The 26,083-nt window shown below is 46.3% G+C and overlaps 1 protein-coding gene and 1 long non-coding RNA gene across 2 annotated transcripts in view; one reads left to right on the forward strand and one right to left on the reverse strand.

Moving 5' to 3' along the window:
• The window catches only part of LOC113037469 (kinesin-like protein KIF26A), a 69,866-nt gene extending 53,676 nt beyond the window's left edge, over positions 1–16,190 (reverse strand). The window contains exons 1-2 of the mRNA XM_080289475.1: positions 16,017–16,190; positions 14,527–14,790 (exon numbers count right to left, since the gene is read on the reverse strand). Coding sequence (XP_080145601.1) covers positions 14,527–14,790; positions 16,017–16,076 — 324 coding nt within the window. The 5' untranslated portion in view covers positions 16,077–16,190. The remainder of the gene's footprint in view (positions 1–14,526; positions 14,791–16,016) is intronic.
• Positions 7,706–26,083, forward strand: part of LOC145420341 (uncharacterized) — a 135,445-nt gene continuing 117,067 nt past the window's right edge. Inside the window, exons 1-2 of the long non-coding RNA XR_013901641.1 lie at positions 7,706–8,450; positions 8,528–8,561. This is a non-coding gene — a long non-coding RNA (uncharacterized LOC145420341). The remainder of the gene's footprint in view (positions 8,451–8,527; positions 8,562–26,083) is intronic.

A 26,083-nucleotide genomic window follows, 5' to 3' on the forward strand; every position in this document is an offset into this window, starting at 1 on the left:
ACCAAAAACTGTCAGAGCAGCAAGCTTGGAAAACCACACACACACACACACACACACACACACACACACACATCTGGTATTCATATCTTGTGGGGACATCTAATTGACATTTTGCTTTTCCCTAACCGCTTACCCTAAACCAGTCTTTCTCAAAGAGTGGTACGGCACACAGGCTGTCTCTGGTGCTATGCGGAAAATCTCAATTTTCTTTAAAGATTAAATAATATACTATTGTGGAGGTATGCAAAGACGACACGAGAGTTCCTGAGGCTTTTCCGGGAGGCGGAGTCAACCAGAAAATGTGTCACTGAGCGTCAGTCCTCTATAAAGAGTAGCCCTTCCTTATCGCCAGCGGTCGTGGCCGCTACGGAGCGCTGGTGGGAGAATTGGTAGGGCTGCGGGAGATGCCGCCAGTGAATCGGAACCCTTGATACCAAAGCTCCTGGTAGCCAGGAGAATGCGATCCGCTTCTTCTGCAAGTGAGTGGTAATCCTTCGCGACCAGCAGCAGGTAGTTGGGGAGGCACCTATCGTAGGAAGACATGAGTGAAGAGGAATCCGCCGTCATCCGTTCCTAACAAGGACAGCGTGCCCTCCATAAGCTTGAGTGCGGTACCATCACCCAGGCCCGAGAGAGAGAGGAGTTTCTCAGCCACTCTGCATCAGAGAGGGAGTAGCGCCAAAGCAGCAGTGCCTTGAGAGCGGTGTATTTCCCTTGGGTGGGGGGATCCCGGAGGAGGGTCATCACACGGCGGGTGGACAGCTGATCCAGCAAGGCCACCACATGATGGTATTTTGTGTCGTCGGCTGAAATGCCACGAAGAGCAAACTGAGTTTCAAAGTGCACGAACCATGAAGTAGGGTCGTGATGCCAAAAATCCGGCATCTTATCCGCCACAGCAAAAATTAAAATGTATCATACAGTGGGGCAAAAAAGTATTTAGTCAGCCACCGATTGTGCAAGTTCCCCCACTTAAAATGATGACAGAGGTCAGTAATTTGCACCAGAGGTACACTTCAACTGTGAGAGACAGAATGTGAAAAAAAAATCCATGAATCCACATGGTAGGATTTGTAAAGAATTTATTCGTAAATTAGGGTGGAAAATAAGTATTTGGTCACCTCAAACAAGGAAAATCTCTGGCTCTCACAGACCTGTAACATCTTCTGTAAGAAGCTTTTCTGTCCCCCACTCGTTACCTGTATGAATGGCACCTGTTTGAACTCATCATCTGTATAAAAGACACCTGTCCACAGCCTCAAACAGTCAGACTCCAAACTCCGCCATGGCCAAGACCAAAGAGCTTTCGAAGGACACCAGGAAAAGTATTGTAGACCTGCACCAGACTGGGAAGAGTGAATCTACAATAGGCAAGCAGCTTGGTGTGAAAAAATCAACTGTGGGAGCAATCATCAGAAAATGGAAGACATACAAGACCACTGATAATCTCCCTCGATCTGGGGCTCCACGCAAGATCTCATCCCGTGGGGTCAAAATGATCATGAGAACGGTGAGCAAAGATCCCAGAACCACACGGGGGGACCTGGTGAATGACCTGCAGAGAGCTGGGACCAAAGTAACAAAGGTCACCATCAGTAACACACTACAACGGCAGGGAATCAAATCCCGCAGTGCCAGACGTGTTCCGCTGCTGAAGCCAGTGCATGTCCAGGCCCGTCTGAAGTTTGCCAGAGAGCACATGGAGTATACAGCAGAGGATTGGGAGAATGTCATGTGGTCAGATGAAACCAAAGTAGAACTCTTTGGTATAAACTCAACTTGTCGTGTTTGGAGGAAGAAGAATACTGAGTTGCATCCCAAGAACACCATACCTACTGTGAAGCATGGGGGTGGAAACATCATGCTATGGGGCTGTTTTTCTGCCAAGGGGACAGGACGACTGATCCGTGTTAAGGACAGAATGAATGGGGCCATGTATCGTGAGATTTTGAGCCAAAACCTCCTTCCATCAGTGAGAACTTTGAAGATGAAACGAGGCTGGGTCTTCCAACATGACAATGATCCAAAAGGAGTGGCTCCGTAAGAAGCATTTGAAAGTCCTGGAGTGGCCTAGCCAGTCTCCAGACCTCAACCCCATAGAAAATCTGTGGCGGGAGTTGAAAGTCCATGTTGCTCGGCGACAGCCCCAAAACATCACTGCTCTCGAGAAGATCTGCATAGAGGAATGGGCCAAAATACCAGCTACTGTGTGTGCAAACCTGGTAAAGACCTATAGTAAACGTTTGACCTCTGTTATTGCCAACAAAGGTTATGTTACAAAGTATTGAGTTGTATTTTTGTTATTGACCAAATACTTATTTTCCACCCTGATTTACGAATAAATTCTTTACAAATCCTACCATGTGGATTCATGGATTTTTTTTTCACATTCTGTCTCTCACAGTTGAAGTGTACCTCTGGTGCAAATTACTGACCTCTGTCATCATTTTAGGTGGGGGAACTTGCACAATCGGTGGCTGACTAAATACTTTTTTGCCCCACTGTAAATGAAGACAGAAAACTAAACAGCAGTGGTGTCTGTAGGGTTACCGATGTTGGGCTAGCTGGTATATAATGATGTGCTGTGTGGTGGCTAGTGACACAGCTATGTTAGCATAATATAAACACAGTGAAGCTGGAGGATGAACGCTAACTTTTTTTCCACTCAGTGAGGGTTCCCGATGGTTATGAACAAATGTCAGGAGAACAACTGCAATATAATAATACTGCTGAGCTGTAGTTACATCGTAAGGTTTTAAAAACTGAGCTTGAAAATGAATAGTGATGATAAAAACTGAAAGAGGCCGTCGGTGATCACTGACTGTTTTAGGGGCTTGTTCAGATTAAATAGCAGTAAAACATGTTAAAAACACAACATCCTTGTTTGGGCCCGCAACTAGGTTTCATCAGGTCATCACTCCAAGATCCCACCTGTTGCAAATGTTTTAATGCAGTACAGTTGTTATTATTATCACATGTCACATCCTGTTTATGATAGTTAAAATAAATAACATTCATATAAGAAATAAAATTGTCTCGTGTAAACTGTATGTGGTGTTAAATAGGCCTATTCTACTGTACTTTAATGTCGGTCATAAGGGTCGTACTTCAAGAGCCATATATTTTAAGAGGTTGTACTGTGAAAAGTTTGAGAACCACTGTTCTAAACCTAACCATAATCTAACTGTAACCCTGACACTAAAACCAGAAGTCTCAAAAGAGTCTCAAAAACGTCTTCAAACTTGTAGGTACGGGGATTTAGGTCCCCATAAGTGTGTAGTATAGTAAACTTCCAATTTTTGCTCCCCACGAAGATACGAATACATGCTCATATGCACATACATGCACACTCTCACACACACAGACAAACACACACTCACTCACACACACACATACACAGCTGTCAACCTCAGATTTACAGTTGGCTGTGTCAGGGTATTACCTCCTGTTGACTCGAGTCACTGATCATCAATGGAGGTTGGCGCCCTGCATGATTGGAATAACTTCACATGACCAATCAGACAGCTGCAGCCCAACAGCCCGAGCTGAAGAGCTTCACCCTAAAATCAAACGTGCACGTTTCCTCGGCCCTGCAGCCGTTTGTCCTGCTGGCTGCTGCGGCAAGCTCCATGTAGGAGTTGAACTGTGTTCATGTTCACGTGAAGAAATTTCTCACTTTGGCCCAAATAAAGAGCCTCTCTCTGGAGTCACTTTCAGAAACCAGCTGCTCCGACACAAACAAATCTCTCTGACAGTCTCTCTGACCTCTGACCTCTCCCATCTGCTGCTGCAGAGCAGCTGGCAGGATTTCAGTTAAAAAAAACCTCATCAACAAGAACCACTTCTGAACTTTTACAGCCTAATACGAGCCATGAGAGAGAGGAAGTAACAGAGGAGGCTGACAGATGGAGAGAGCCAGATGAGGTAAAATGGGGAAAAAATATGAAATTAACATTTCTCATCAAAAAGCAACTTCCTAAAATGATTAAAAAGATCATCCAGTCAGAAGCTTTCACGTAATGTGACCATGTCCAGGAGATGCACAGCTCAAGCTGAACAAGATCATTGCAAACAGACACCGAGCAGAACCTCATGAACCCACCTGACTGAAACACGCACAGCAGGAGCTGTAGGTGGAGCTTCAATCATGACATCATCACTGAACTCATCTGGAGCTCAAACTCTTTGTAACGTCAAACTATCAAACCTTTTCTACCTGCTGACACCTTACCGCTCAAGCCGACACACTTGCAAACAGACTGAATGACCGATCCCAGTTCCCTGATCAAGCTGACCCTGGTTCCCTGGACCAGCTGACCCCGGTTCCCTGGATAGTCCAGGTTGTGCAGTCTGATCCCGAAGCTACTTCCACGCTGAGTGTAGTCTCAGTTTGAGAGCAGCCGGCGCCTCTCTTTAAATCACTTTTTATTCACACACATGACAGAGAGCTGTTCCATGAGCTGGGACCCTGCATCTGCAGCAGGCCCTGTGCTGATGTCACTTCCTTTTCTCACTGTGGTCAGTCACAGCTGTGGCTGCATGCTCACAAAGGATATCAACGTTTTAAATATGATGCATGAAATCCCTTCAAGAGTAATACCTGCTCTGAAGCAGAGGTGGAGGTGTTGGAAGTGGTGTTGGAGGTGGAGGTGTTGAAGGTGTTGGAGGTGAGAAGATGTGCTGAGGTGAGCTCACTCAAAGTGTTTCAGGGTGTTATATTATTGACCACCAGGACCGCTGTGTAGCTCCTCAGGAGGGCCCTTTACTATCCGAGCATGCTCCTCACACTCACTTTAATCACATGATTCATAGTTAGGGATGGGTACCGGTGTCCGGTGCCATGATGGCACCGGTTCTGACATAAACGGTAGTAACCAGACCGAAAAGCAGCGTACATTTCGGTGCTTTATTTCGGTGCTTTTTTTTTCCTGAGCTGTGATACACTTCTAGCCAATCATTTTACGTTTCCGAGGATAGTAGGCGGGTCCAGGTACGTACGTTCTGTTAGAGCAGAGCTACAAATTAAAATGCCCAAGGCGAAGCGGTCAAAAGTCTGGCTGTACTTCACAGCAAAATATGCAAACTCAGCAGCCTGCAACAAGTGCTTTAAGCTGATACTGTGATACTGTCAAAGGAGGTAACACCTCAAATCCGATGAAACACCTGGCGATGCATAGCGTTTTTTTAAAAAGCCGAGAAATGCGCCGTATTTGATAGCTTGCTGCGAGACCTCACACCGAGCACATCTACTGCGGGTGGGTTGCCTGTTATCGGACCCGGAGTTAGCAACATCCCCCAAAAACATGAAGAGGAGAGTCCTGGCCCCTAGCCCTGCCAGTGTAGTGATGTAGTGATGACGGATGATGATGGCAGCAGCAGCCGTTCTTCTCTGCGTGAGTAGCTTAATGTTGTTCGGGTGCAATTTACATTGAGTAGGCTAACCACGTTATTACATTAATGCATGTAAGGTGAACTAGCAAACATCATCATAGCTACATGCAGCTGTCTTCTTGTTTGATGGCAGATACTCCCTTCACCCTGGCCAAAAAGGCTAAAATGACCAAAGAAAAAGAGGGAAACAGCTAAACATGAGAGGTTTTTGGACAAAGTTTGTGTTTTTTCCATTGTTTAAGCACTGCTTCCAGCCAAGAGTGATACCATATATGCCCCACAGCTGCAGAAAAGGCTAACATTGTTATCTTTTTACAAAAAACCAGCTGAACATGAGAGGTTTTTGGACCAATTTTGTGTTCTCCATTCTTTAAGCACTGGTTTGAGCACCGTTTAAGCACCGGCACCGTTTCAAAAGTACCAATTTGGCACCGGTATCGGATAAAACCTAAACGATACCCATCCCTATTCATAGTTGTTATTAATCTCTGGTTCAACAAACTCTAAGTTTTCCAGATGCACTGCCTTTGGCAAGTATTATGAGTATCACTTCCCAGACCGCCTTCGAAACGAGGACATCCGACGGAGATGCGACAACCAACCGCCAATCGAGGGGCAAATTCAAGAAGAAGAATCTCTGGTTCTCTTCCACAGCATGTCTTTTATGCTGTCTTCCTTCTCTCACCCCAACCGGTCACAGCAGATAGCTGCCCCTCCCTGAGTGATTTTGGTCTTACTGAGTGAAACATGAAGTCTGTATGTTCTGGATTATTCAGAGCATGCTCACTCTGGCTAACTACCTGTCAGTCACAAGTCATCAGCCAATGAGAGCGCTGGCTCACAACTGGATCCACCCCTCATGGATATTGCAACATCCACCTTTGATATACAGTCTGTGGTTTAAAGTTTATCTAAAGACAGAGTGAAGCTGCCCCTGACCTTCTCTAAATCTCTGCAGCGCTCTTCCCCAGCACAAGGCCACAAGGCCACACTTTAGACGGAACAGGTCACCTACTGATCGGAAGGTTGGTGGTTCGATCCCTGGCCCCTCCAGTCTGCATGTCAAGTATCCTTGGGCAAAATACTAAACCCCAAGTTGCTCTCCGATGCATCCATCGGAGTATGAATGTGTGTGTGAATGTTTTTTTGTTTTTTTTTTGTTTTTTTGGCCTGTCCCGTTTGGCTCTTTTGCCCTCAGAATTGTTGTCTAAAGGCAAAGAAAGATGCCCAACGGATTTACTTTACCAAACTGACCATCCCAGCCTTGCCGTAATGGTCCATTTGATTCACCTTTTATTGTTTATTTTATTTTCACTTACTGAATACGGGACAGACTTGACTGGGGGAAAGAAGGGGAGAAAGAAAGAGGGAAAGAGAAACAGCTGAGAAGCGGTACGGGGGAGAAGGGCAAAAGACAAAAACCAACAGAACGGGCAGAGAAAAAAAATGCATATATCAATCACCTGGGTCACCTGCTGAGAAAGAAAAAAGAAAGCAAGCAGAAGAGAACAAGAGTAATAGAATAAACAACATCACAATGATATATGGGAATATGACAGTAAATACTAAATGTTAAACATTATTGTGCAGCATGTGTGTGTGAATGTTGTTAGAAAAGCACTCAGTTTAGAGTCAGTGCTTAGGGGAAGAGTACTTTGAGTATTCCGGGAGAGTAGAAAAGCGCTATATAAGAATCAGTTCATTTACCATTTACCATGAAGCTCATGTCAGAGCTGGTTCTGCCACACCTACATAGAGCATCAATCAGTGCTCTAATTCTCCTGCGAGGCCGTGAGAGAGTTTTCAGAGCTAATGGCTCTTTTGAGCGTGTTTAAAGGCAGGAGCTGAACTCGCCTCCCTCGCTGCTAATTAACTCATTAATCATCAGTGTGGCGGCAGAGGAGTGCTTCCTCGCCGAGATTCACGGGGACCCTGCAGGCGCGTGCTTCAAAACAGTCCTGGCTGTAGCTGTCGGAGATTGGTGAAGCAACCTGCAGCAATGCTGCAGCATCAACAATGCTCTGCTTGTGTTGTTGTTGTTGTTGGTGGTGTTGGTGATGTGTACCGCTGGCAGCGGGAGAGTTGCAGCTGTTGAATGTACTGTTACAGCAAGTACAAGTGATTATTGTAATCACTTGTACTTGCCTGGGGCTCAGTCACTCTGGCACAGCTGAGTGACCCCTCATCTGGGGCTCTCCTCAGCTCTTTCTGGGATATTGATGCAGCTGGCCCTCCGTTGTTCTTCCTTGGTCTCTTGTGTTCTGAGGGCCTCTGGATGTCTGGAGTCTTGGGGCCCGTTCTTCGTACGTCGCTTACTACATCCAAGATCAAATGACACATCCAAGACCAAACCATCGCGCTAACCGTGAGCTCGCTAATCTGGTTCCCCGAACACACCTGCTGTTGACGATTAGTACAGCTGGACGCAGTAATGTGACATCACTGGGTGTCGTAAAAGGGGCTACGCATCGATAGTGGAAACATTGATCGGCAACCCTCTGATTGGTCGGCGAAAATGTCGACGGAGCGCGCTCGGCTCGGTATTTTTCGGCAGCAGAGCAAGAACTCTTGAGTGAGGGATTTCAGGAGTTTCAGAGTTTAATTAAAACGCAAGGGAACACTGCAAAGGCTGCAAAAGCAAGGAGAGAGGGCTGGCAGAAAGTTGCTGACAAATTAAACTCGTAAGTAATTTAATAATAACAATAATAATGGAGTGGATTTATATAGCGCTTTTCAAGGCACCCAAAGCGCTTTACAATGCCACTATTCAGTCACTCTCACATTCACACACTGGTGGAGGCAGCTACGGTTGTAGCCACAGCTGCCCTGGGGCAGACTGACAGAAGCCAGGCTGCCATATCGCGCCATCGGCCCCTCTGGCCAACACCAGTAGGCGGTAGGGTAGATTTATTATATTACACTATATTATCCAATATTATATTACATTATATTATATTATAATATGTTATATTATATCCCCTTTCACATTAGAGCCACAACAGGACCCACTAGAACATGGGAACAAGTAAAAGTGAAATATAAGAATATTCTACAGAATGGTAAGATTTATCACTTATATTGCTTTTCGTCTCTTGGAAAGAGACCCTGAAATAATCTGTTTGTTTGTTTATAACAGCAACCAAGAAAAGGGCAGAGCAAAAAAAAGACAGGTGGTGGTCCTGCACCCCCCTCGTCAACAAGTTGGTTAAGTAAATAATATCCTCACGGGAAAATCGATATCTCTCTATGAGCACACTGTCGCGCTGAGCTAAAGGATCCTGTCTGTCCCACAATATACGCTGAATTCTGAAAACTCTCCTTATCAATCTTGCACCTTCCGCAATGGGTGGCTCGCGTATACAGACAGGACATGGCTGCGACAGACTTCCCAAATCCGCCTTCGCTTTTATAGCCGTGGTCTCTCATCTTGATTACAAGAAGTAATTTGCAATTGCTACTCTGAAATATGAATTACATCTGTAATAATCACATACATGTAATAGAATGTTAATAGTACATTTCCCTTTTTTAGGAAATGACCTGTATGTATCTGTGTGAAATCAATAAATGGATCAGGTGCTGCATTGTCTTTAGTTACATTGATGTTATTTATTTATGGTGAAACAGTGGTGGAATATCGCTGTTGCTTTCGTATAAATGAAGCGGACATACCTGCGTGGCCGCGATCTAATCCTGTTTACATAAAGTAAACCTGCTCCCGAGTAGGTTTACGCTTACGGCTCTGTTGCTATGACAGCAAGTCCCGGAGGAGCTTTGGGGAACCGAACGATCCAAGATCACGCGAAATCGTCAACAATCAAATCCAGCTAACCTACTTAGCGAGGTACGAAGAACGGGCCCCTGCTCTCCTCCATACCTGCTTCATGCCCTGGTGGACGGGGCTGTGGCTCCCGACACCCAGATCATTACATGAAGGAACCTTTTAAATACAAGCGTGCTCATGCTCACAGGTGTACACACGGGTGCTCACACATACAAACTACACCCTTTTTGGCTCCTACCTCAAAGCACACTGTGCGCTGTCGATCTTACGTGCTGCACAATAATGTTTACTATTTAGTATTTACCGTTATATTCCCATAGATCATCGTGATGTTGTTTATTATATTGCTCTCTTTTTCTTCTGCTTGTGTTCCTTTTTTCTTTCTCAACAGGTGATCCAGGTGATTGATATATGTATTTTTTGTCTGCTTATTTTGTTGTTTTTTGTTTTTTGCCCTTTATCACCGTCCCTCTTCTCCGCTGTTATTCTTTCCGTCTTTCTTTCTCACCTTTCTGTTCCCCAGTCAAGTCTGTCCTGTATTTAGCAAGTGAAAATAAAATAAACACCAAAAGGTGAATCAAATAGACCATTACGGCAAGGCTGGGATGGTCCATTTGGTAAAGTAAATCCATTGGGCATCTTTCTTTGCCTTTAGACAATAATTCTGATGGCAAAAGAACCAAACGGGACAGGCAAAAAAAATTATTAAATAAATAAATAAATATAAATAATATTTAAGCCACTTTATCACCAAAGTCACGTAACAACGCAATATCTAAGCACAAGAGGGGGGAGGGGGAGCAAAGTGTGCCTGCTCTGTGCTGACACAGCAGCGGTGAGTCTGGCGACCTGGCTGTTTCGTCTTTGCCGAAAGCACAACATTGCAAACAAGAGCGGAACTTAAAGTAAAGAATCGATCTCACCAGGCTAGTATCAATCCGATACTTATGCTGACTTGGTATTGGTATACAACTGATATTTGGATTGATCTGCCCACCACTAATCAGCAGTGCTAAAAACAGTTTGTCTTTATTACAGTCAGATTTTGCACTTGTCTGATTCATTAGAATTTCATTTTTATTTGTTACATTTTTATTTTGTTGCAAGTTAATGAAATTCAAATGCTTATCAACAAACATGAATTTGTCTGAATTTGTTTGAAAAAACACACACAGAGACACACACACATTGATCTGTTAATTAAGAGTAGCTGGCAAATTAATCAGAGACTGCGACACATGACTGAGTTCATCACCAAGAGAAATGAAAACGGACAGTGAGTGAAATAATATGGGGGCGTGGCCACACAGAGGGCGCCGTGGATCAGTGTTCACACAGAATGTTTTCAGGATTTAAGGATGAGCTGAAACGATCCTGAAACTGAAGCCAGAGAAGTTTCAGGAGCTAGAAACATGTAAACATAGAAACATGTGAAAATAGAAATGTAAACACAGTCTCCCAATGTCTCCCATTCCCTGATTGCTCCTGTGTGTATATAAACCCTGTGTTTTATTCTGCTTCTTACTGGTCATCTTGTGTTCCTCCCAGTATGTTTTCCTGTGAGTTATGGTTTCAGATTTGTTGGTTAGATTGTCCCCGTTTAGGTTTGTTCTTAGTTTCCGTCTGTCCCATCTCTGCTCTGTCTGTATTATCACCTCATGTAAATAAAGCCCACTCTTTGCATCATTAGTGCCTGCGATTGGGTCCTTTCCCCTTCAACCCTACACGACTGCCACCGCAGCTGTGACAGAAACATGTGACCATAGAAACACATTAAAATGGAAACGCGTGACCATAGAAACAAGTGAACACAGAAATATGTGAAAATAGGCACACGTGACCATAGAAACGTTGAAATAGAGCCACATGAACACAGAAACATGTAAAAATATAAACATGTGACCAAAGAAACGTGAATACGGGAACACAGAAACACGTGACCATAGAAACGTGAAAATAGAAACATAGGACCACAGAAACAGGAAACGGGAAAATAGAAACACGTCACTATAGAAGCAGAGTTTTATTCTCTCCCGCTCTGCTCTTCTCACCACAGGAAATAAAGTTGAGTAAAGCCTTTAACTCGTAAGACCTGATCTCTTTAATGGCATGCATTTTTAATTTCTCTTTGCTATTTGGGCTGATTGGGACCTGATTAATTTAAAAACAAAGAATTATCTTTTGGATGTAGGAGATGTTCCTTCCCTGCTAACCTCAACTAAACCTCTGACAGGATGTTCGCAGGGCTACGATGTGACTGTGTATGAATGGATAAGAATGTAAATTTGTGCATCTCCAGTCTTTTCCAAAAGTAGAAAAGGAGAAACCTCAGCTGCTCTGAAGCTGTGAAATCTGTCTGTTCGTTCACAGCCTCAAAGAAGAACCTTAGATGTTTGATTGAAGGTCACATATGTTGCATGTTTTCTGTGAGGGTGAAGATGTTCCTGTTACAGCTGGTGGGGTGAAGGATGGAGTCGATGAGCGGGTCCTGCAGAGAGCATCATCATGGTAAATGGGCTGGTTCTTATATAGCACTACTCTACTCTTTCTGAGCACTCAAAGCGCTGTACACAACTTGTACATTCACCCATTCACACAAGCTTCTAAGTAACATTCACACACAAATTCATACTCCAATGGATGCATCGGAGACCAATTTGGGGTTAGTCAAGGATAACATGCCAAGGACATTTGGCATGCAGACTGGGGAAGCCAGGGGTCGAACCACCAACCTTCCGATCAGTAGATGACCCGCTCTACCACCTGAGCTACAACCACCCCATCAGTCTCAGTCCGTGCCGGCCTGCATTAGCAGCTCAGCGTGGACTCCATTTGTTGTCTCTAACAGATCTGGGGCTTCCCTCTCAGGAGGTGGAGCTTCATCTGCCCTCCATCACACAGTCATTTATCTCAGCAGGCCTCCTCGGGGTCTCAGACTCTGAAAGAAATGCTCTTGTAGTCCGCATTTCAGAGCATTATGTTTCAGTGTCTGTGTCCCTGCAGTCAGACAGCAGGGTGGAGCTTTCACTGACTCTGATGCTTATTTGGAGCTCCTCAGGCTGAGGATCAAACTTTGAGAAGACACTCAGACTCCACATCAGAGCTGCCGGCTGCTTTTATGTGCAACACACAAACAGCCTAGATGTTTCTCTTTAAGCCATTCTTTCATGCTCTGAAAATGATGTGCAGCAGTGCCCCCCGGTGTGTGCATACAGGAGTCCACAGTGTGTTTGCCTATGAAACCAGCTGTTAATTAATCAAACCTATAACCTGAATCATAGAAATTATTATCAGCTTGTACGCTCTGAGCATCAAAAACAGAACACTATGCGGAGAATCAATTAAGTAAACTGGGTTTATATATTTAATGATGGAAGAACTTCATTAAATTACTATCCTGCTCACATGACCCATTTGAAAGCATTAAATTGGGTTTTTAAAGTCTGAAGACCCGAGCTCAGAGTTTATTCTCCTCAAAACCTGCAAAATCCCCATCACCATCATGAAGTGAGATATGTGCTGTGGTGATGATCAGGATAATATTGGGCCTGAATGCACAGGCAGAAGTGACGCTCAGCACTTCCTGTCAGGCTCTTGAGGTCAGGCTTATAAAGCTGCTGCTGACACAGCACATCCTCAGGGCTTTTACTGGAGCGAGACCTTTAGCAGTAGCGCATACCATAATCAAACAGGATTCAGGATTAAAGCAAATGTGAAAACTTGTAGAAATTTAGTTCTAGCGCAGATTTACGTGAAATCAGAGAAGAAACTGATGAAATTGTTTTTGCTTGCTCCAAATAAAATACCCATCACCATGCACGAGCTAAATCAGTCTGACACCAGGAGACGTTTCCGGGTCCAAACAGACAAACCAGTCAGATCCTTTTAGCTCTCACACAATGATCAGTTTATTCTAAATATCAGAGATGTTTGGCGGGCTGGTGAAATCAGGGCAGATGATGACGTACTGCTAACTAATGAGCTCTGGATAGGCTAACAGGAAGACATTAACAGGAATATAGAGGTTAAGGGTTAAATTGTTCACATTGAGGGTCCCTGATGGGCAGGAAGAAGACACAAACGATGCACCGAAGTCCAGCAGAGAGTATGTCTGAGGCGATCCATCCGCAGCACAAGGTCAGCCATAAGTCTGCTGCTGATCCTCATGTCCACACTGAGAAGGATTCTTCGTCTATTTAGTGATCGGGACACCATGAGTCCCACGGCTGCAGTTACATTGTACTTCCTTTAAACTTGGAGCTAGAACGACCGCAGATGCGTTTCTGTTCAATGAAAGAGACAAAGAGACGAGAGGCTTGTCCAGCGCTGGAGATGCTCGGACCGGAAACACTTTAATCCGTCGGACTGTCAGTGAACAAGGCTGTTCTAATTCAGCTAACACAAACTGGCGGTCAGTGCTCATTTTAAGGATTTCAGTATTTACAAGTAATAATTTACAATTTTTCCTTCCATACATGATCTAAATACTTCCTGCATACCAGGATAAAATTATTTTCTCTGGATCTAATATATACTTAAAATACACATAACAACGAGATGGAGGGGAAAAAAGAGATTAAAGAGGCGAGTGAAGGAACACAAGTAATTCAGACTTTGTGATGTTATTGTGTTCAGCAGAGCGAGCAGCGACTCGGTGACCAGAGAGATCATCAGAATAATCACAGCTACCCGCTCTGCAGAGCGAGCGAGAGCGAAGAGCAAAGCTTGCTTGGCCCAACGGAGACGTGAGCCACTCTGATGTTCATGCATTGATATAAAAAAAAGCCTGACAAAGGAGTTCAGTGTCAAACATTCACCAGGACAGGAAGTGGACCTCCAAATCTCCCAATCAAAGTTCATAGCAAATACAGAAACATGAACTCCATCAAACTACATGAGCAAAGGAAACGATGAGAAGTCTGAGTGGACGGCGTTATCAGAGACCGCAGGCCTGCCTGCATCGACATACACTCAAATACTGACAACAAACTGAAAACAACTACAGAACAGGTGAGTGCAGTGGTCACACACGGGTTAGAGTCCCTGTGAATCTTGGAGCCTGGAGCCAGCCTCCTTTTAATGGGAACGTTTTTCTAAACATCAATAAAACCACAAACTGTAGCGTGTGGAACATACAGGATGTATATGACGTATCTGTGAGTGCCACAGAGCTTAATGTTTATTCATGGGAGCCTGTGGTCACGCCTCAAAGGCGGCTGTGGCTCGGCAGGCGCTGTTATTCGCCCTCGCCACAGGCCTAAAGAGACATTCAGAAACTACATCAGTGATGTCCTTGCACTGGTGCCGGGTTTCGTGTTTCCGAGACACGTGTGTGCATATGTGTTTCTGACCTTCAGCGCTGCGGTGTCGGCCAGAGCAGCAGCCTGTCGGTTCAGCTGGGACGCCATGATGTGGCAGCGCTGGCACAGTCTCTGTAGCTCCTCCTCCTCAGGCTCGCCATAGCGGCTCAGCTCGCCAGCCGACAGCGAGCCTTCGGGATTGGGCCGAGATGCGCAGCTCCTCCTCAACTCCTCCTCTTCGTCCTCTCCTGCAGAATGAAGGCGTTTCCTGCAACAGGTGGAGCCCAAAGGAAGAGGCGTGTCCCCCTCCACCACCTGCATACAGGTGTGCATATATACATTTAATGTGGAGTGTGTAGAACAGGGCATGCATTCAGAGACACAGAAGTATAAGGGCATAAATACTGAGCACATGTGAAAGAAAGGGAGCAATAGACTGTTGATCACTCATACCAGTAGAAACCGTCTCTACTTTCAGCTCTAACTTTTGTCTTGTCTGTTGGTCTTGGGTTTTCTAATTTCAATAGAAAATGTCTTTAATCCAAACTGACCAGGTAAGCTGTGCGTGAACAGCGTTCCACTGAGAACCCAGGAGTGTGGATACCTGAAGAACAGATGGAACCAAACCCTCGGCGTGCTCGAGTCATGTGGCATCCTCTGTTGAAACGAGTCGGGTTTTGGTCAGAGTAAAATGGATTGTTGTGATTGGTCAGGAGTCGGCTACAGCAGCACATATTTATTCTGTTGTTTATCAAAATATTTATTTTGATAATTAATTAAAACAAAAACAGGGCAATCAGGTTGTTTTCATCAAGCCAATCAGAGCGAGACATGAAAGCTGCATGAAAGTACAGCAAAGCAAGTTTGACACATTTATACGTGAACTATACCATCCAGTCACTTCCGCTTATCCTTTTCAGGGTCACGGGGGGTGCTGGAGCCTATCCCAGCTGTCATAGGGCGAGAGGCGGGGTACACCCTGGACAGGTCGCCAGTCTGTCGCAGGGCCAACACACAGGGACAGACAACCATTCGCCCTCACATTCACTCACACATTCACACCTAGTGACAATTTGGATTATCCAATTAACATATCCCCACAAGCTGCATGTCTTTGGACGGTGGGAGGAAGCCGGAGTACCCGGAGGGAACCCACGCAAACACGGGGAGAACATGCAAACTCCACACAGAAAGACCCCGGCCTGATGGTGGAATTGAACTCAGGACCTTCTTGCTGTGCGGCAACAGTGCTAACCACCGTGCCATCGTGCTGCCGTGTGAAATATACGTCGCCATAACCAGAACGCCATTTTAACCCTACGCAGTAACCTGATGTGCACCGTGGGAGAAAAGCAACTCCACACCGACATGTACCGAAAAGACTTGAGGATCAGTTCGGACTGAAGTTAGTCTGAATCAAGCTTTAGAAATGATGCCAAGCACATTCAACAGTGAGCTCAGCGTAGACCTAGGACAGATGTTTGTGCTCATCTGTCTCACGTGTAGCAGGATCAGAGTGGTTTGCATTGTGTGATACTCACCGTATATCTCCTGTAGTCCGGCCCGCGTCCCCGAGCCATGTTCCAGTACTGTGAGTACATCTCTGCTTAACCAGTGCTCAGTTATGAACTCTCTGGCTTGATTTTCCTTCAGCGTCCGAGGAAATCTGTGCTTCCACTGCAGAATAAAGGGACGCTGGGTGTGCACGGGCTGTGGGTGGAGAATGATGTTGCTGAAGCGTGAACCTTCACACAGTGGGACAGGACAGGCTCTGACACGGGCTTACATAACGGCTCATCAGCACACTTCAGCTACATAATGCTGATGGTGCTCTAACACCACCCACAGGAGTTTAAAGTGGGGTGGAGGTCAGTGAGCGAGGAGCCGGTCCTGAGGTCTTTACACCAGGTCCAGGATTAACACCTCTGTCTCGACTCTGCAGGTGGGAATGCCTTCAGGTTCTTGTTCCTGGGTGGTGGGGGTGGGAGGAGCTGGAGACGACAGACAGGTTGGTGTAGCTGCTGTGAAGCTGTCACTGACTGAAAGCTGGTGGGGGTGAATGTAAGTGGCGGTGAGCCTCCTTTGAAGGGTGCTGGTGCTCAGGTTTGACTCACTGAGAAGGAGAACCACTGTGCCTCCTCACAGCACGGACGCAGGCCTGCAGGTGGAGGCAGAGTCAGAACTTCCTGCTGTGGAAACTAGAATCATCATTATTATTTTGACCTTTGCCTCCATAATCTTCAGGTAATCAGTATTTGTACTGGAATATGACCTGAGTCAGACCCAAGCGAGGCCTCAGAGCATCTGCTAAGTGTTCCAGGTTCCAGGTTTAACCTCGGGGGGGGGGGGGGGGGGGGGGGGGGGGCTTTTATTTAAGCTGTAGCGTTTATTAAAGTGTTCATTCTGTAGTCTGAAGCTGAACCTCAGTGGCTCTTTTTAATTGCTTAGATTAGTGAAATGAATTAAATTCTCTCCTCAGCTAAAGATGAAAGCAGCCCGGCTAATTTCAGCAGATTACTGTTGAAAAACAAGACTAAGTGGAACTGGGGTCACAGAATAAATATTTTTTATGTCTATTTTCTATTGTAAGCAGTGGCGATCCTAGCCTGTTTGGCGCCCCGGGTGAACACTCCCTCTGGCGCCCCCCCCCACACACACACACACACACACACAGACACACACACAAAACATATTAAGGATTGTGCATTAACATAAAACTGTTGTCGGAACCATACTGAATTTCGCCAGAGAAACACACACTTATGAAGAGAGACACGTATGTGAGGATGCTGTTTGTAGATTACAGCTCAGCATTCAATACCATCGTTCCCTCGAAGCTGGACAGGAAACTGCAGGATCTAGGACTGAGCAGCTCCCTCTGCAGCTGGATCCTTAGCTTCCTGTCTGACAGACGCCAGGTGGTCAGACTGGGCAGCATCACCTCATCCCCCATCACACTGAACACTGGTGCTCCACAGGGGTGTGTACTGAGCCCTCTCCTGTACTCACTCTACACCTACGACTGCACAGCCACTAACAACTCCAACATCATTGTGAAGTTTGCGGACGACACTACAGTGGTGGGTCTTATCACCAACAATGATGAGACAGCTTACAGGGAGGAGGTCAGCGCCCTGACCCACTGGTGTCAAGACAACCATCTCACCCTCAACGTCGCAAAGACAAAGGAGTTGATAGTGGACTTCCGGAGGTGCAGAGAAGTACACACCCCCATCACCATCAACGGCGCTGCTGTGGAGAGAGTGAGCAGCTTCCGGTTCCTTGGTGTACATCTGGCTGAGGATCTTACGTGGTCAGTACACACAAACAAAACAGTGAAGAAGGCGCAGCAGCGCCTCTTCTTTCTCAGGAGACTGAAAAGATTCGGCATGAGCCCCCACATCCTCAGGACCTTCTATCACTGTGCCATTGAGAGCATCCTCACTGGATGCATCACCACCTGGTATGGCAACAGCACCGCCTACAACTGCAAAGCTCTCCAGCGAGTAGTGCGGTGCTCTGAAAGGATAATTGGAGGTGAGCTTCCCTCCCTCCAAGACATCTACAGGAAGCGCTGCCTGAGGAAAGCGGGGAGGATCATCAAGGACTCCAGTCACCCCAGCCATAAACTGTTCAGACTACTTCCATCAGGAAGGAGGTTCTGCAGCATCCGGTCCCGTACCAGCAGACTGAGAGACAGCTTTTTCCATCAGGCCATCAGACTGCTGAACACGTCATAGACACCTCAGCTTCACTACTGGAACTTCAACATTATGCACTCCACACTGTATATAAATGCCACTTGTTTTGCACATATTCAACTCTGTATATTTTATATATTTTATTATTATTATTATAATATATATATATATATTATTTTTTTTACTATTTAATTTGTAAAAATGTGTATACACACACACACACACACACACACACGCGTAGGAAAATATTTAGTATACACATCCAGAAATGCATACACTATTATATATTGTACATATATTTATTAGTTTCAGGTTGGCCATTCTTGTATTTTGCTCGTTTGTGTTGTTGTGTTTGCACATCTCTGTTGCTTGTGGGGCTCGCACACAAGAATTTCACTCGCATGTGCTGTGCCAGTGTGCCTGCACATGTGATGTGACAATAAAAGTGATTTGATTTGATTTGATTTGAAGAGAGAGAGAGTATGCATTGTATGCAAACGGCTACCAAACAGCCATCATAATTCGTCATACAATGAGAACAGGACAAATCAACAATTGACAATGACTAATTACTATTCAAATCTGTAACATAATGTATTGTTTGGAGTTTAGTCTGTTACTGTTACTATTTTTACCATTTCTTCTTGGAACAACTGTAATCCACATTATTTCCTTAGGGATTAATAAAGTATTCTGATTCTGATTGTTTCAGGATGACCTGCCATTATCCAATGACACATCTGCTTACCTGTATCTTTTGCTCGTTTCTCCTCCTCTTCTTTTCTCTTTTTTCTAAACTGAGCACCTGATGGCTTTGAACTTTTTGTCATGATACGGCTGTGTGGCAGGCAGGATGAGGACCCAATCGCAAAAACTCACGGACTCAAGGGATAAACTCAAAATGCAGCTTCAAACTTACTGTTCATCTCTGATGAGTTACAGACGTGAAAAACTGCGGACTCAGGAACAGAATATTGTCCGAGTTGGTCCGACTTGGAAGTGGCATGGAAGAAACAGTTAGTGTCACTCACCACCGGAGTTTGCTCAGAAACTTTAGGGCGGCGGCGGCGTGAGCACCGTTTTCGCCGAGAGGGGGGAGGAGATGAGCCGGGCCGCGAATCCTCCAGCGGACCGGGCTGAACGTCCTCCGACCCCTCACACTGGAGAGGCAGCTCCGGGCGGACGCCTACGGTGGAAACAAGGAAGTCCCGGATGTGGGGGTGCAGCGCTCCGAACAGCCACGGGAGTCCGGACACCATCCGCTGTAGACGGACGGCTACGACCTCCCGATGTTCGTCTCCTGGCAGCGCCTCCCACTCCTGACAGTGGTACTCCACCATATAGATCAAATCCTCCCGGAGCTCAGCGGAGGGGTTGTGAGTTGCTGGGTCCATGTCGTGGTCGCGTTCTTCTGTCATGATACGGCTGTGTGGCAGGCAGGATGAGGACCCAATCGCAAAAACTCACGGACTCAAGGGATAAACTCAAAATGCAGCTTTATTGCTGACAAAAGATAATAGGAAAACTAAACTGGGAAAAACTAACATAAAGTTCACCAGGAAACACAGGGGGAATCACACACAGCATGAGGGAGAATGCGACGCCGAACAGAGGGAGACGCAGACAGAAATACACAGAGGGTTAACGAGGAAAGTGGGAACACACGGGGAACACAGCTGACACAGATAACCATAACGAGACAGGGCGGGGTGAACATAACACTGACGGGAGACAGGCAGAGTCAAACAGGAAGTACAGAGGTTCAAACAGGAGGAGAGAGAGCACGGGGAAAACACAGACATAACGGGCTGAGGAAGACATGGAATAAAACACGAGGGCTCACAGTTACACAGGGGCACACAGGAGGTAACCAAATAAGGAACATCTTAACAGAAGAACCTAGGAACCAAGGCATGACTAGGGGATGAAATACAAAACATACAAAAACTGAGAATACCGGGCCCACATGGCCCGGGACCATGACATCACCCCCCCCCCTTAAGGGCTGGCACCCGACAGCCCAAAAGGAGATGGAGCTGCTAACTGTGCTAAAGCCTGGACTGGTGACAAAACAAGAAACTGCGTAAACAACTGAGCTACAGACTGTGTTATGGATAGTAAAGCCAGTTGAAGTGGTAGTTGCGCTTGTGGTTGAGCAGGTGTCTGACTCTGGGTTGCTCTCTTTCTGGGAACAGGAACAGGTGCTAGGCCTGGCCGAACACCAGCCATCCCCACCCGAGAAACAGATACGGGTGCAGGGACGAGCTGGGCTCTGGCTGCCTTTACCCTGGGGGCCGGTGTAGGTGCAGGAGCTAGCTGGACCTCTGTCGCTCCCACCCGAGGAACTGAGACGGGTGCAGGAGTCGGCAGGGTCACGGCTGACCTCACCCGGGGAACCGGAACAGGCAATGGCTGGGTGTCCATCAACCCCACCCGAGGAGCAGGTACGGGTGCCGGGATGAACGGAGCCTCTGCCAGGCTGGGGACAGAAGCAGGGACCAGCTGGACCTCAGCCACCCTCACCCGAGGAGCTGATACGGGTGCAAGGGAGAGCTGGGCCCGCGCTGCCCTGGTTACAGGAACTGGAGGCGGAGAGCGAAGCACAGGAACAGAAACAGACACAGGGAGAATCGAGTTAGTGGAGCTAGAAGCAGTGTTAGCCAACAGAGATTCATGGCGAGTCACTCCTGGCAACTCTGTAGGCCTTAAGCTGTCCATGTTAGGAGTAGCAGTCTCTAAAACAGTCATAGCACAGGAAGATCCAGGTTTAGCAGAGTCAGAGTCAGTAATACCGAGCACAAAGGGATCCGTTGCGGACACAGGAGCATTCACACAGACCGTTTCTAAATATACAGGCTGGAGAGCAGCATAGTTCAGGACTGAAGAAACACCATCCACAGTCTTATACATAGGAGGTACAGGAGTTGGGGAGTTAACACAGGCGGTGTCCGAGGCAACTTGGTGAGAAACTAACTCAGGAATAGTCAACCTGAGCTCCCCTAGCAGTTTACACATGACGGACGGTAACTTGTTGCACTTAACCTTAACAGTTGTGATTGAATGCACAGTCTTAGTGTTTTCAGAACCTGAGTTAACAGACTTCGCATCAGCTAGTGTTAACACGAGAGGAGCAACATTCTTTATCCCTGGAGAAACAGAGTCAGAGCTAGCAGACAAGGCAGGAAAAGCTAAATGTGGCAGAGGGTCACAAGCAACCTGAGAAACAGAAAGTGTAGCCTTTGGAGGTTGGCAGACACACTGTTCATTTTCCAGGGGGTCCCCTCTGGTTTCAGCAGGAAGAGGAACCTCAGGACAGTTTGTTTTAACACTTAGTTCACAAGTATGCAACTCAAAAATAGTCTTTTTCTTTTCTAAAGTGGGATTATCAGTCTGTGTGTCAATTACGGCTGACCCGGGAGGAGCAAAGGAAAAACAGTCATTCTCAAACATGGGTGTGAGGGTAGGTAATGCAGACTCTGGATTAACTGACCCAGAATTACCAGACACAGAGTTAACAGTCTCTGGGATGACGCACACAGAGTCTACAGTGCCAGAGTTTTTTAAGTCAGCCTGAACAGCAGTCTCTAGGGGGGCAATGAACTCAGTCTCATGCTTAATAGGTGCAGAGGTGAACTTAGAAATGTTATGAGGCCTGGAAACACAGTCATTTTCAAACTTACTGTTCATCTCTGATGAGTTACAGACGTGAAAAACTGCGGACTCAGGAACAGAATATTGTCCGAGTTGGTCCGACTTGGAAGTGGCATGGAAGAAACAGTTAGTGTCACTCACCACCGGAGTTTGCTCAGAAACTTTAGGGCGGCGGCGGCGTGAGCGCCGTTTTCGCCGAGAGGGGGGAGGAGATGAGCCGGGCCGCGAATCCTCCAGCGGACCGGGCTGAACGTCCTCCGACCCCTCACACTGGAGAGGCAGCTCCGGGCGGACGCCTACGGTGGAAACAAGGAAGTCCCGGATGTGGGGGTGCAGCGCTCCGAACAGCCACGGGAGTCCGGACACCATCCGCTGTAGACGGACGGCTACGACCTCCCGATGTTCGTCTCCTGGCAGCGCCTCCCACTCCTGACAGTGGTACTCCACCGTATAGATCAAATCCTCCCGGAGCTCAGCGGAGGGGTTGTGAGTTGCTGGGTCCATGTCGTGGTCGCGTTCTTCTGTCATGATACGGCTGTGTGGCAGGCAGGATGAGGACCCAATCGCAAAAACTCACGGACTCAAGGGATAAACTCAAAATGCAGCTTTATTGCTGACAAAAGATAATAGGAAAACTAAACTGGGAAAAACTAACATAAAGTTCACCAGGAAACACAGGGGGAATCACACACAGCATGAGGGAGAATGCGACGCCGAACAGAGGGAGACGCAGACAGAAATACACAGAGGGTTAACGAGGAAAGTGGGAACACACGGGGAACACAGCTGACACAGATAACCATAACGAGACAGGGCGGGGTGAACATAACACTGACGGGAGACAGGCAGAGTCAAACAGGAAGTACAGAGGTTCAAACAGGAGGAGAGAGAGCACGGGGAAAACACAGACATAACGGGCTGAGGAAGACATGGAATGAAACACGAGGGCTCACAGTTACACAGGGGCACACAGGAGGTAACCAAATAAGGAACATCTTAACAGAAGAACCTAGGAACCAAGGCATGACTAGGGGATGAAATACAAAACATACAAAAACTGAGAATACCGGGCCCACATGGCCCGGGACCATGACACTTTTCTTGTCCATCTTCCATTGGTTTTAATTATGTACTCCAGTATGAACACCCATCCTTCAACCCGAGGATCACCACAACATAACCTAATAGACCTACATATTAGTTCACAGATTCACTTTGTCTAAGGTGTATTTCTGGGATTTCACACAACCCAGGATTCAAATCATGAATACATAATGGGCTTAGATATTCCACATTATGAATGAAATGTGCTCTATTTCGAAGCAGCCGGCCCCTCCCCTTTCGACGTGTTGTGTGTGTGACTTTAAATCATCAAACTGTAAATTATAAATTTTAAATTGTTATTGAGCCTTTTATCCCTAGTCCCCGGCCTCGGTGGGCCGGTGGGGAAGCTGTGTCGGGGGCGTGGTTTGCTGGCCTGCTGCAGAGGAGGGGTGACACAGGCTGTACCCCAATTCAGGGTCTGCAGCCTTAAAGGCCGCATTTCTGTGACTTAAAGGGGACCCATTGGAGTATCGGCTGTTCATGCGGTCATTTGAACATGTTGTGGAGCATAGAACAGAGAGTGACAAGGATCAATTGTACTACATGGAACAGTACACAAGTGGGCAACCACGAGAATTGATACGGAGTTGTCTTCATATGGAACCTATACATGGATATCAAACGGCTAAGAGACTGTTGGAAGAGCACTTTGGAAATGCCTACAAGATATCAGTGGCATACATTCACAAGGCTCTTAACTGGCCAACCATCAAGTCAGATGATGGAGAGGCTCTGCATGCTTTCAGCTTCTATCTTACTGGATGTCATAATGCAATGATGGATGTGGAGTACATGGAGGAGTTGGATAACACGGCCAACATGCGTGCTATCGTTTCCAAGCTTCCGTACAAGCTGAGAGAAAGGTGGAGAACATTTGCTTGCGGGGTCTTAGACAAGGCAAAACGCAGAGTCAAGTTTGCAGATCTGGCGGAGTTTGTCAATAAGCAGGCCAAACAAGTTTTGCATCCATTGTTCGGTGATATAAAGGACAGCACCTTAAAGGTCCAAGTTAGAGGGCAAGTGGATGAGAGGTTGCAAAGGAGAAGTGGAAACAGAAAAGGATTCACCACAGCTGCAACTATCACCACTACACAGGACTTACCCTCTAAAGAAAGGAACAAGGTCAGCGGAAATCAGGTGTGTGCATTTTCTAAACCCTGTCTCTTCTGTCGTGGTGAAGAGCACACCATGGAACAGTGCAAGAGGATGAAGAAGTCACTTCATAAGGAAAAGCTTGACTTCATGCGAACTAAAGGACTATGCTTCAGCTGTTGTGGAGATCAGGGAAATTATTTTACTGCTATTGTTAATAATCATCATCATTACCATTGCATTAATAATATAATCTACAGCATTGGTATTGTATTCAGATGTTTAAACAGTGTGTGTCTTTCAGAAAGACTAAGTTGCAGGCTGACAGGAAATTGCAGGTTTGCAGAGTGTGCCTTTTGCAGAAGTGAAACCGAAAGCAGAGTCTAAGGGCAGGTTATTCAAATTGTCTTTTTATACTCTTATATTCTTTTATTAAGCTTTTAGTAGAGGTTCTTGATTAAAACATTTATTCAACATACTACATATAGTTCCAGTTAGGTTATTACACATAAGGATGAGCCTCTGTTCTGGTAAAAGGTCAGAAGTGCAAAGGGTGAGATGAGAGAGCATTTAAGGACGACATACACACACACACACACACACACACACACACACACACACACACACACACACACACACACTCAGTTAGAGAGAATCATTGATAGGTGAGAGGTTAATCGTGTTTGCTTGTAACTGCGGGTTTGGAGAAGCGGCAGTCAAAAGGTTGACAGGAAACATCTGCCATGAAGATGCCATGTTCCTTTTTAAATTGTGTTAAAAGTCATTGTGGTTTTGGTGTGACCTATGTATGAAGTGTATCTGATGATGCATGAGCTCCACCAGCTGGAGAACATAAGCGTTCCAAGATGTTTTAAACCTGTGGGCTTTGGAGAGTCAGTATACAATCAGCTGCAACACTTTGCTGATACCAGTGAAGAGGGCTACGGTACAGTAAGCTACTTGCTACAGAGGAACAACCGTAACGAAGTCTACTGCGCATTCATGTTGGGAAAGGCAAGAGTGGCCCCACTTAAGCCCATTACAGTTCCCCGCATGGAACTTACCGCAGCAACAATGGCAGCACGCATGGACAGGGTTCTGACATCTGGATTGCAGCTTCCACTCCAACCATCTGTATTTTGGTCAGATGGTACCATGGTACTCAAGTATATCAGCAATCAAACAAGTAGATTCCATACCTTTGTTGCTAACCGTGTGGATGCCATCTTGAAATGCTCCAGTCCAGAGCAATGGAGGTATATCAACACCTCACTGAATCCTGCCGACTTTGCGTCAAGAGGGCTCCAAGCAGAGAGATACCTGCAGTCCCACACATGGGTACAGGGGCCGGACTTTCTCACCAAATCCATGAAAGAGTGGCCAGAAGAGGTGCAACCAGTTGAAGGCCTGACTACAGATGACCCAGAGGTAAAGGGTAACCTGGTGTGTGCTAGTACAATCAAGGAATGTGAAGATGTAGTGCTGGAGTTCCTGCAGTACTTCTCATCCTGGTTTAAGCTTAAAAGGGCAGTGGCATGGATGCTTAAAGTCAAGAGCATTCTGCTGCAACTGTGTCTCAAAAGGAAGGAGTTGAGTGCTGTTAAAACTCATCCTGAAGTCGATAGGGATATGAAAGGTTTCAAGGACAGCCTGTTTCAAGGGGACACCAACAAGCTAACTGTAGAGAACCTTGCTAAGGCTGAAGAAGCAATCATTCGCTACCGTCAAAGGAAGACATTTCCCAAGGAGATCAGCGCACTTTCTAAAGGTCAAGGGGTGAAGAGGACTAGTAGTCTTTTCAAACTGTGTCCAGTACTTGAACAAGGCATCCTCAGGGTCGGAGGGTGACTCAGCAGAGTAGCACTACCCGAGGAGTCTAAGCGGCCAGCAATCCTGAACAAGGATCTTCACGTCACGAAGCTTATCCTCAGAGAAATACACGAGAACTTGGCTCATTGTGGTCGCAATCATGTTTTCTCCAAGTTGAGAACAAAATTTTGGGTACCCAGTGCCTCTGCAGTAAGAAAAATACTCGCTAGGTGTATTGCCTGCCGGCGTGA

The sequence above is a fragment of the Astatotilapia calliptera genome, chromosome 15 (genome assembly GCF_964374335.1).
Source record: "Astatotilapia calliptera chromosome 15, fAstCal68.1, whole genome shotgun sequence".
NCBI classification, from domain to species: domain Eukaryota; kingdom Metazoa; phylum Chordata; class Actinopteri; order Cichliformes; family Cichlidae; genus Astatotilapia; species Astatotilapia calliptera.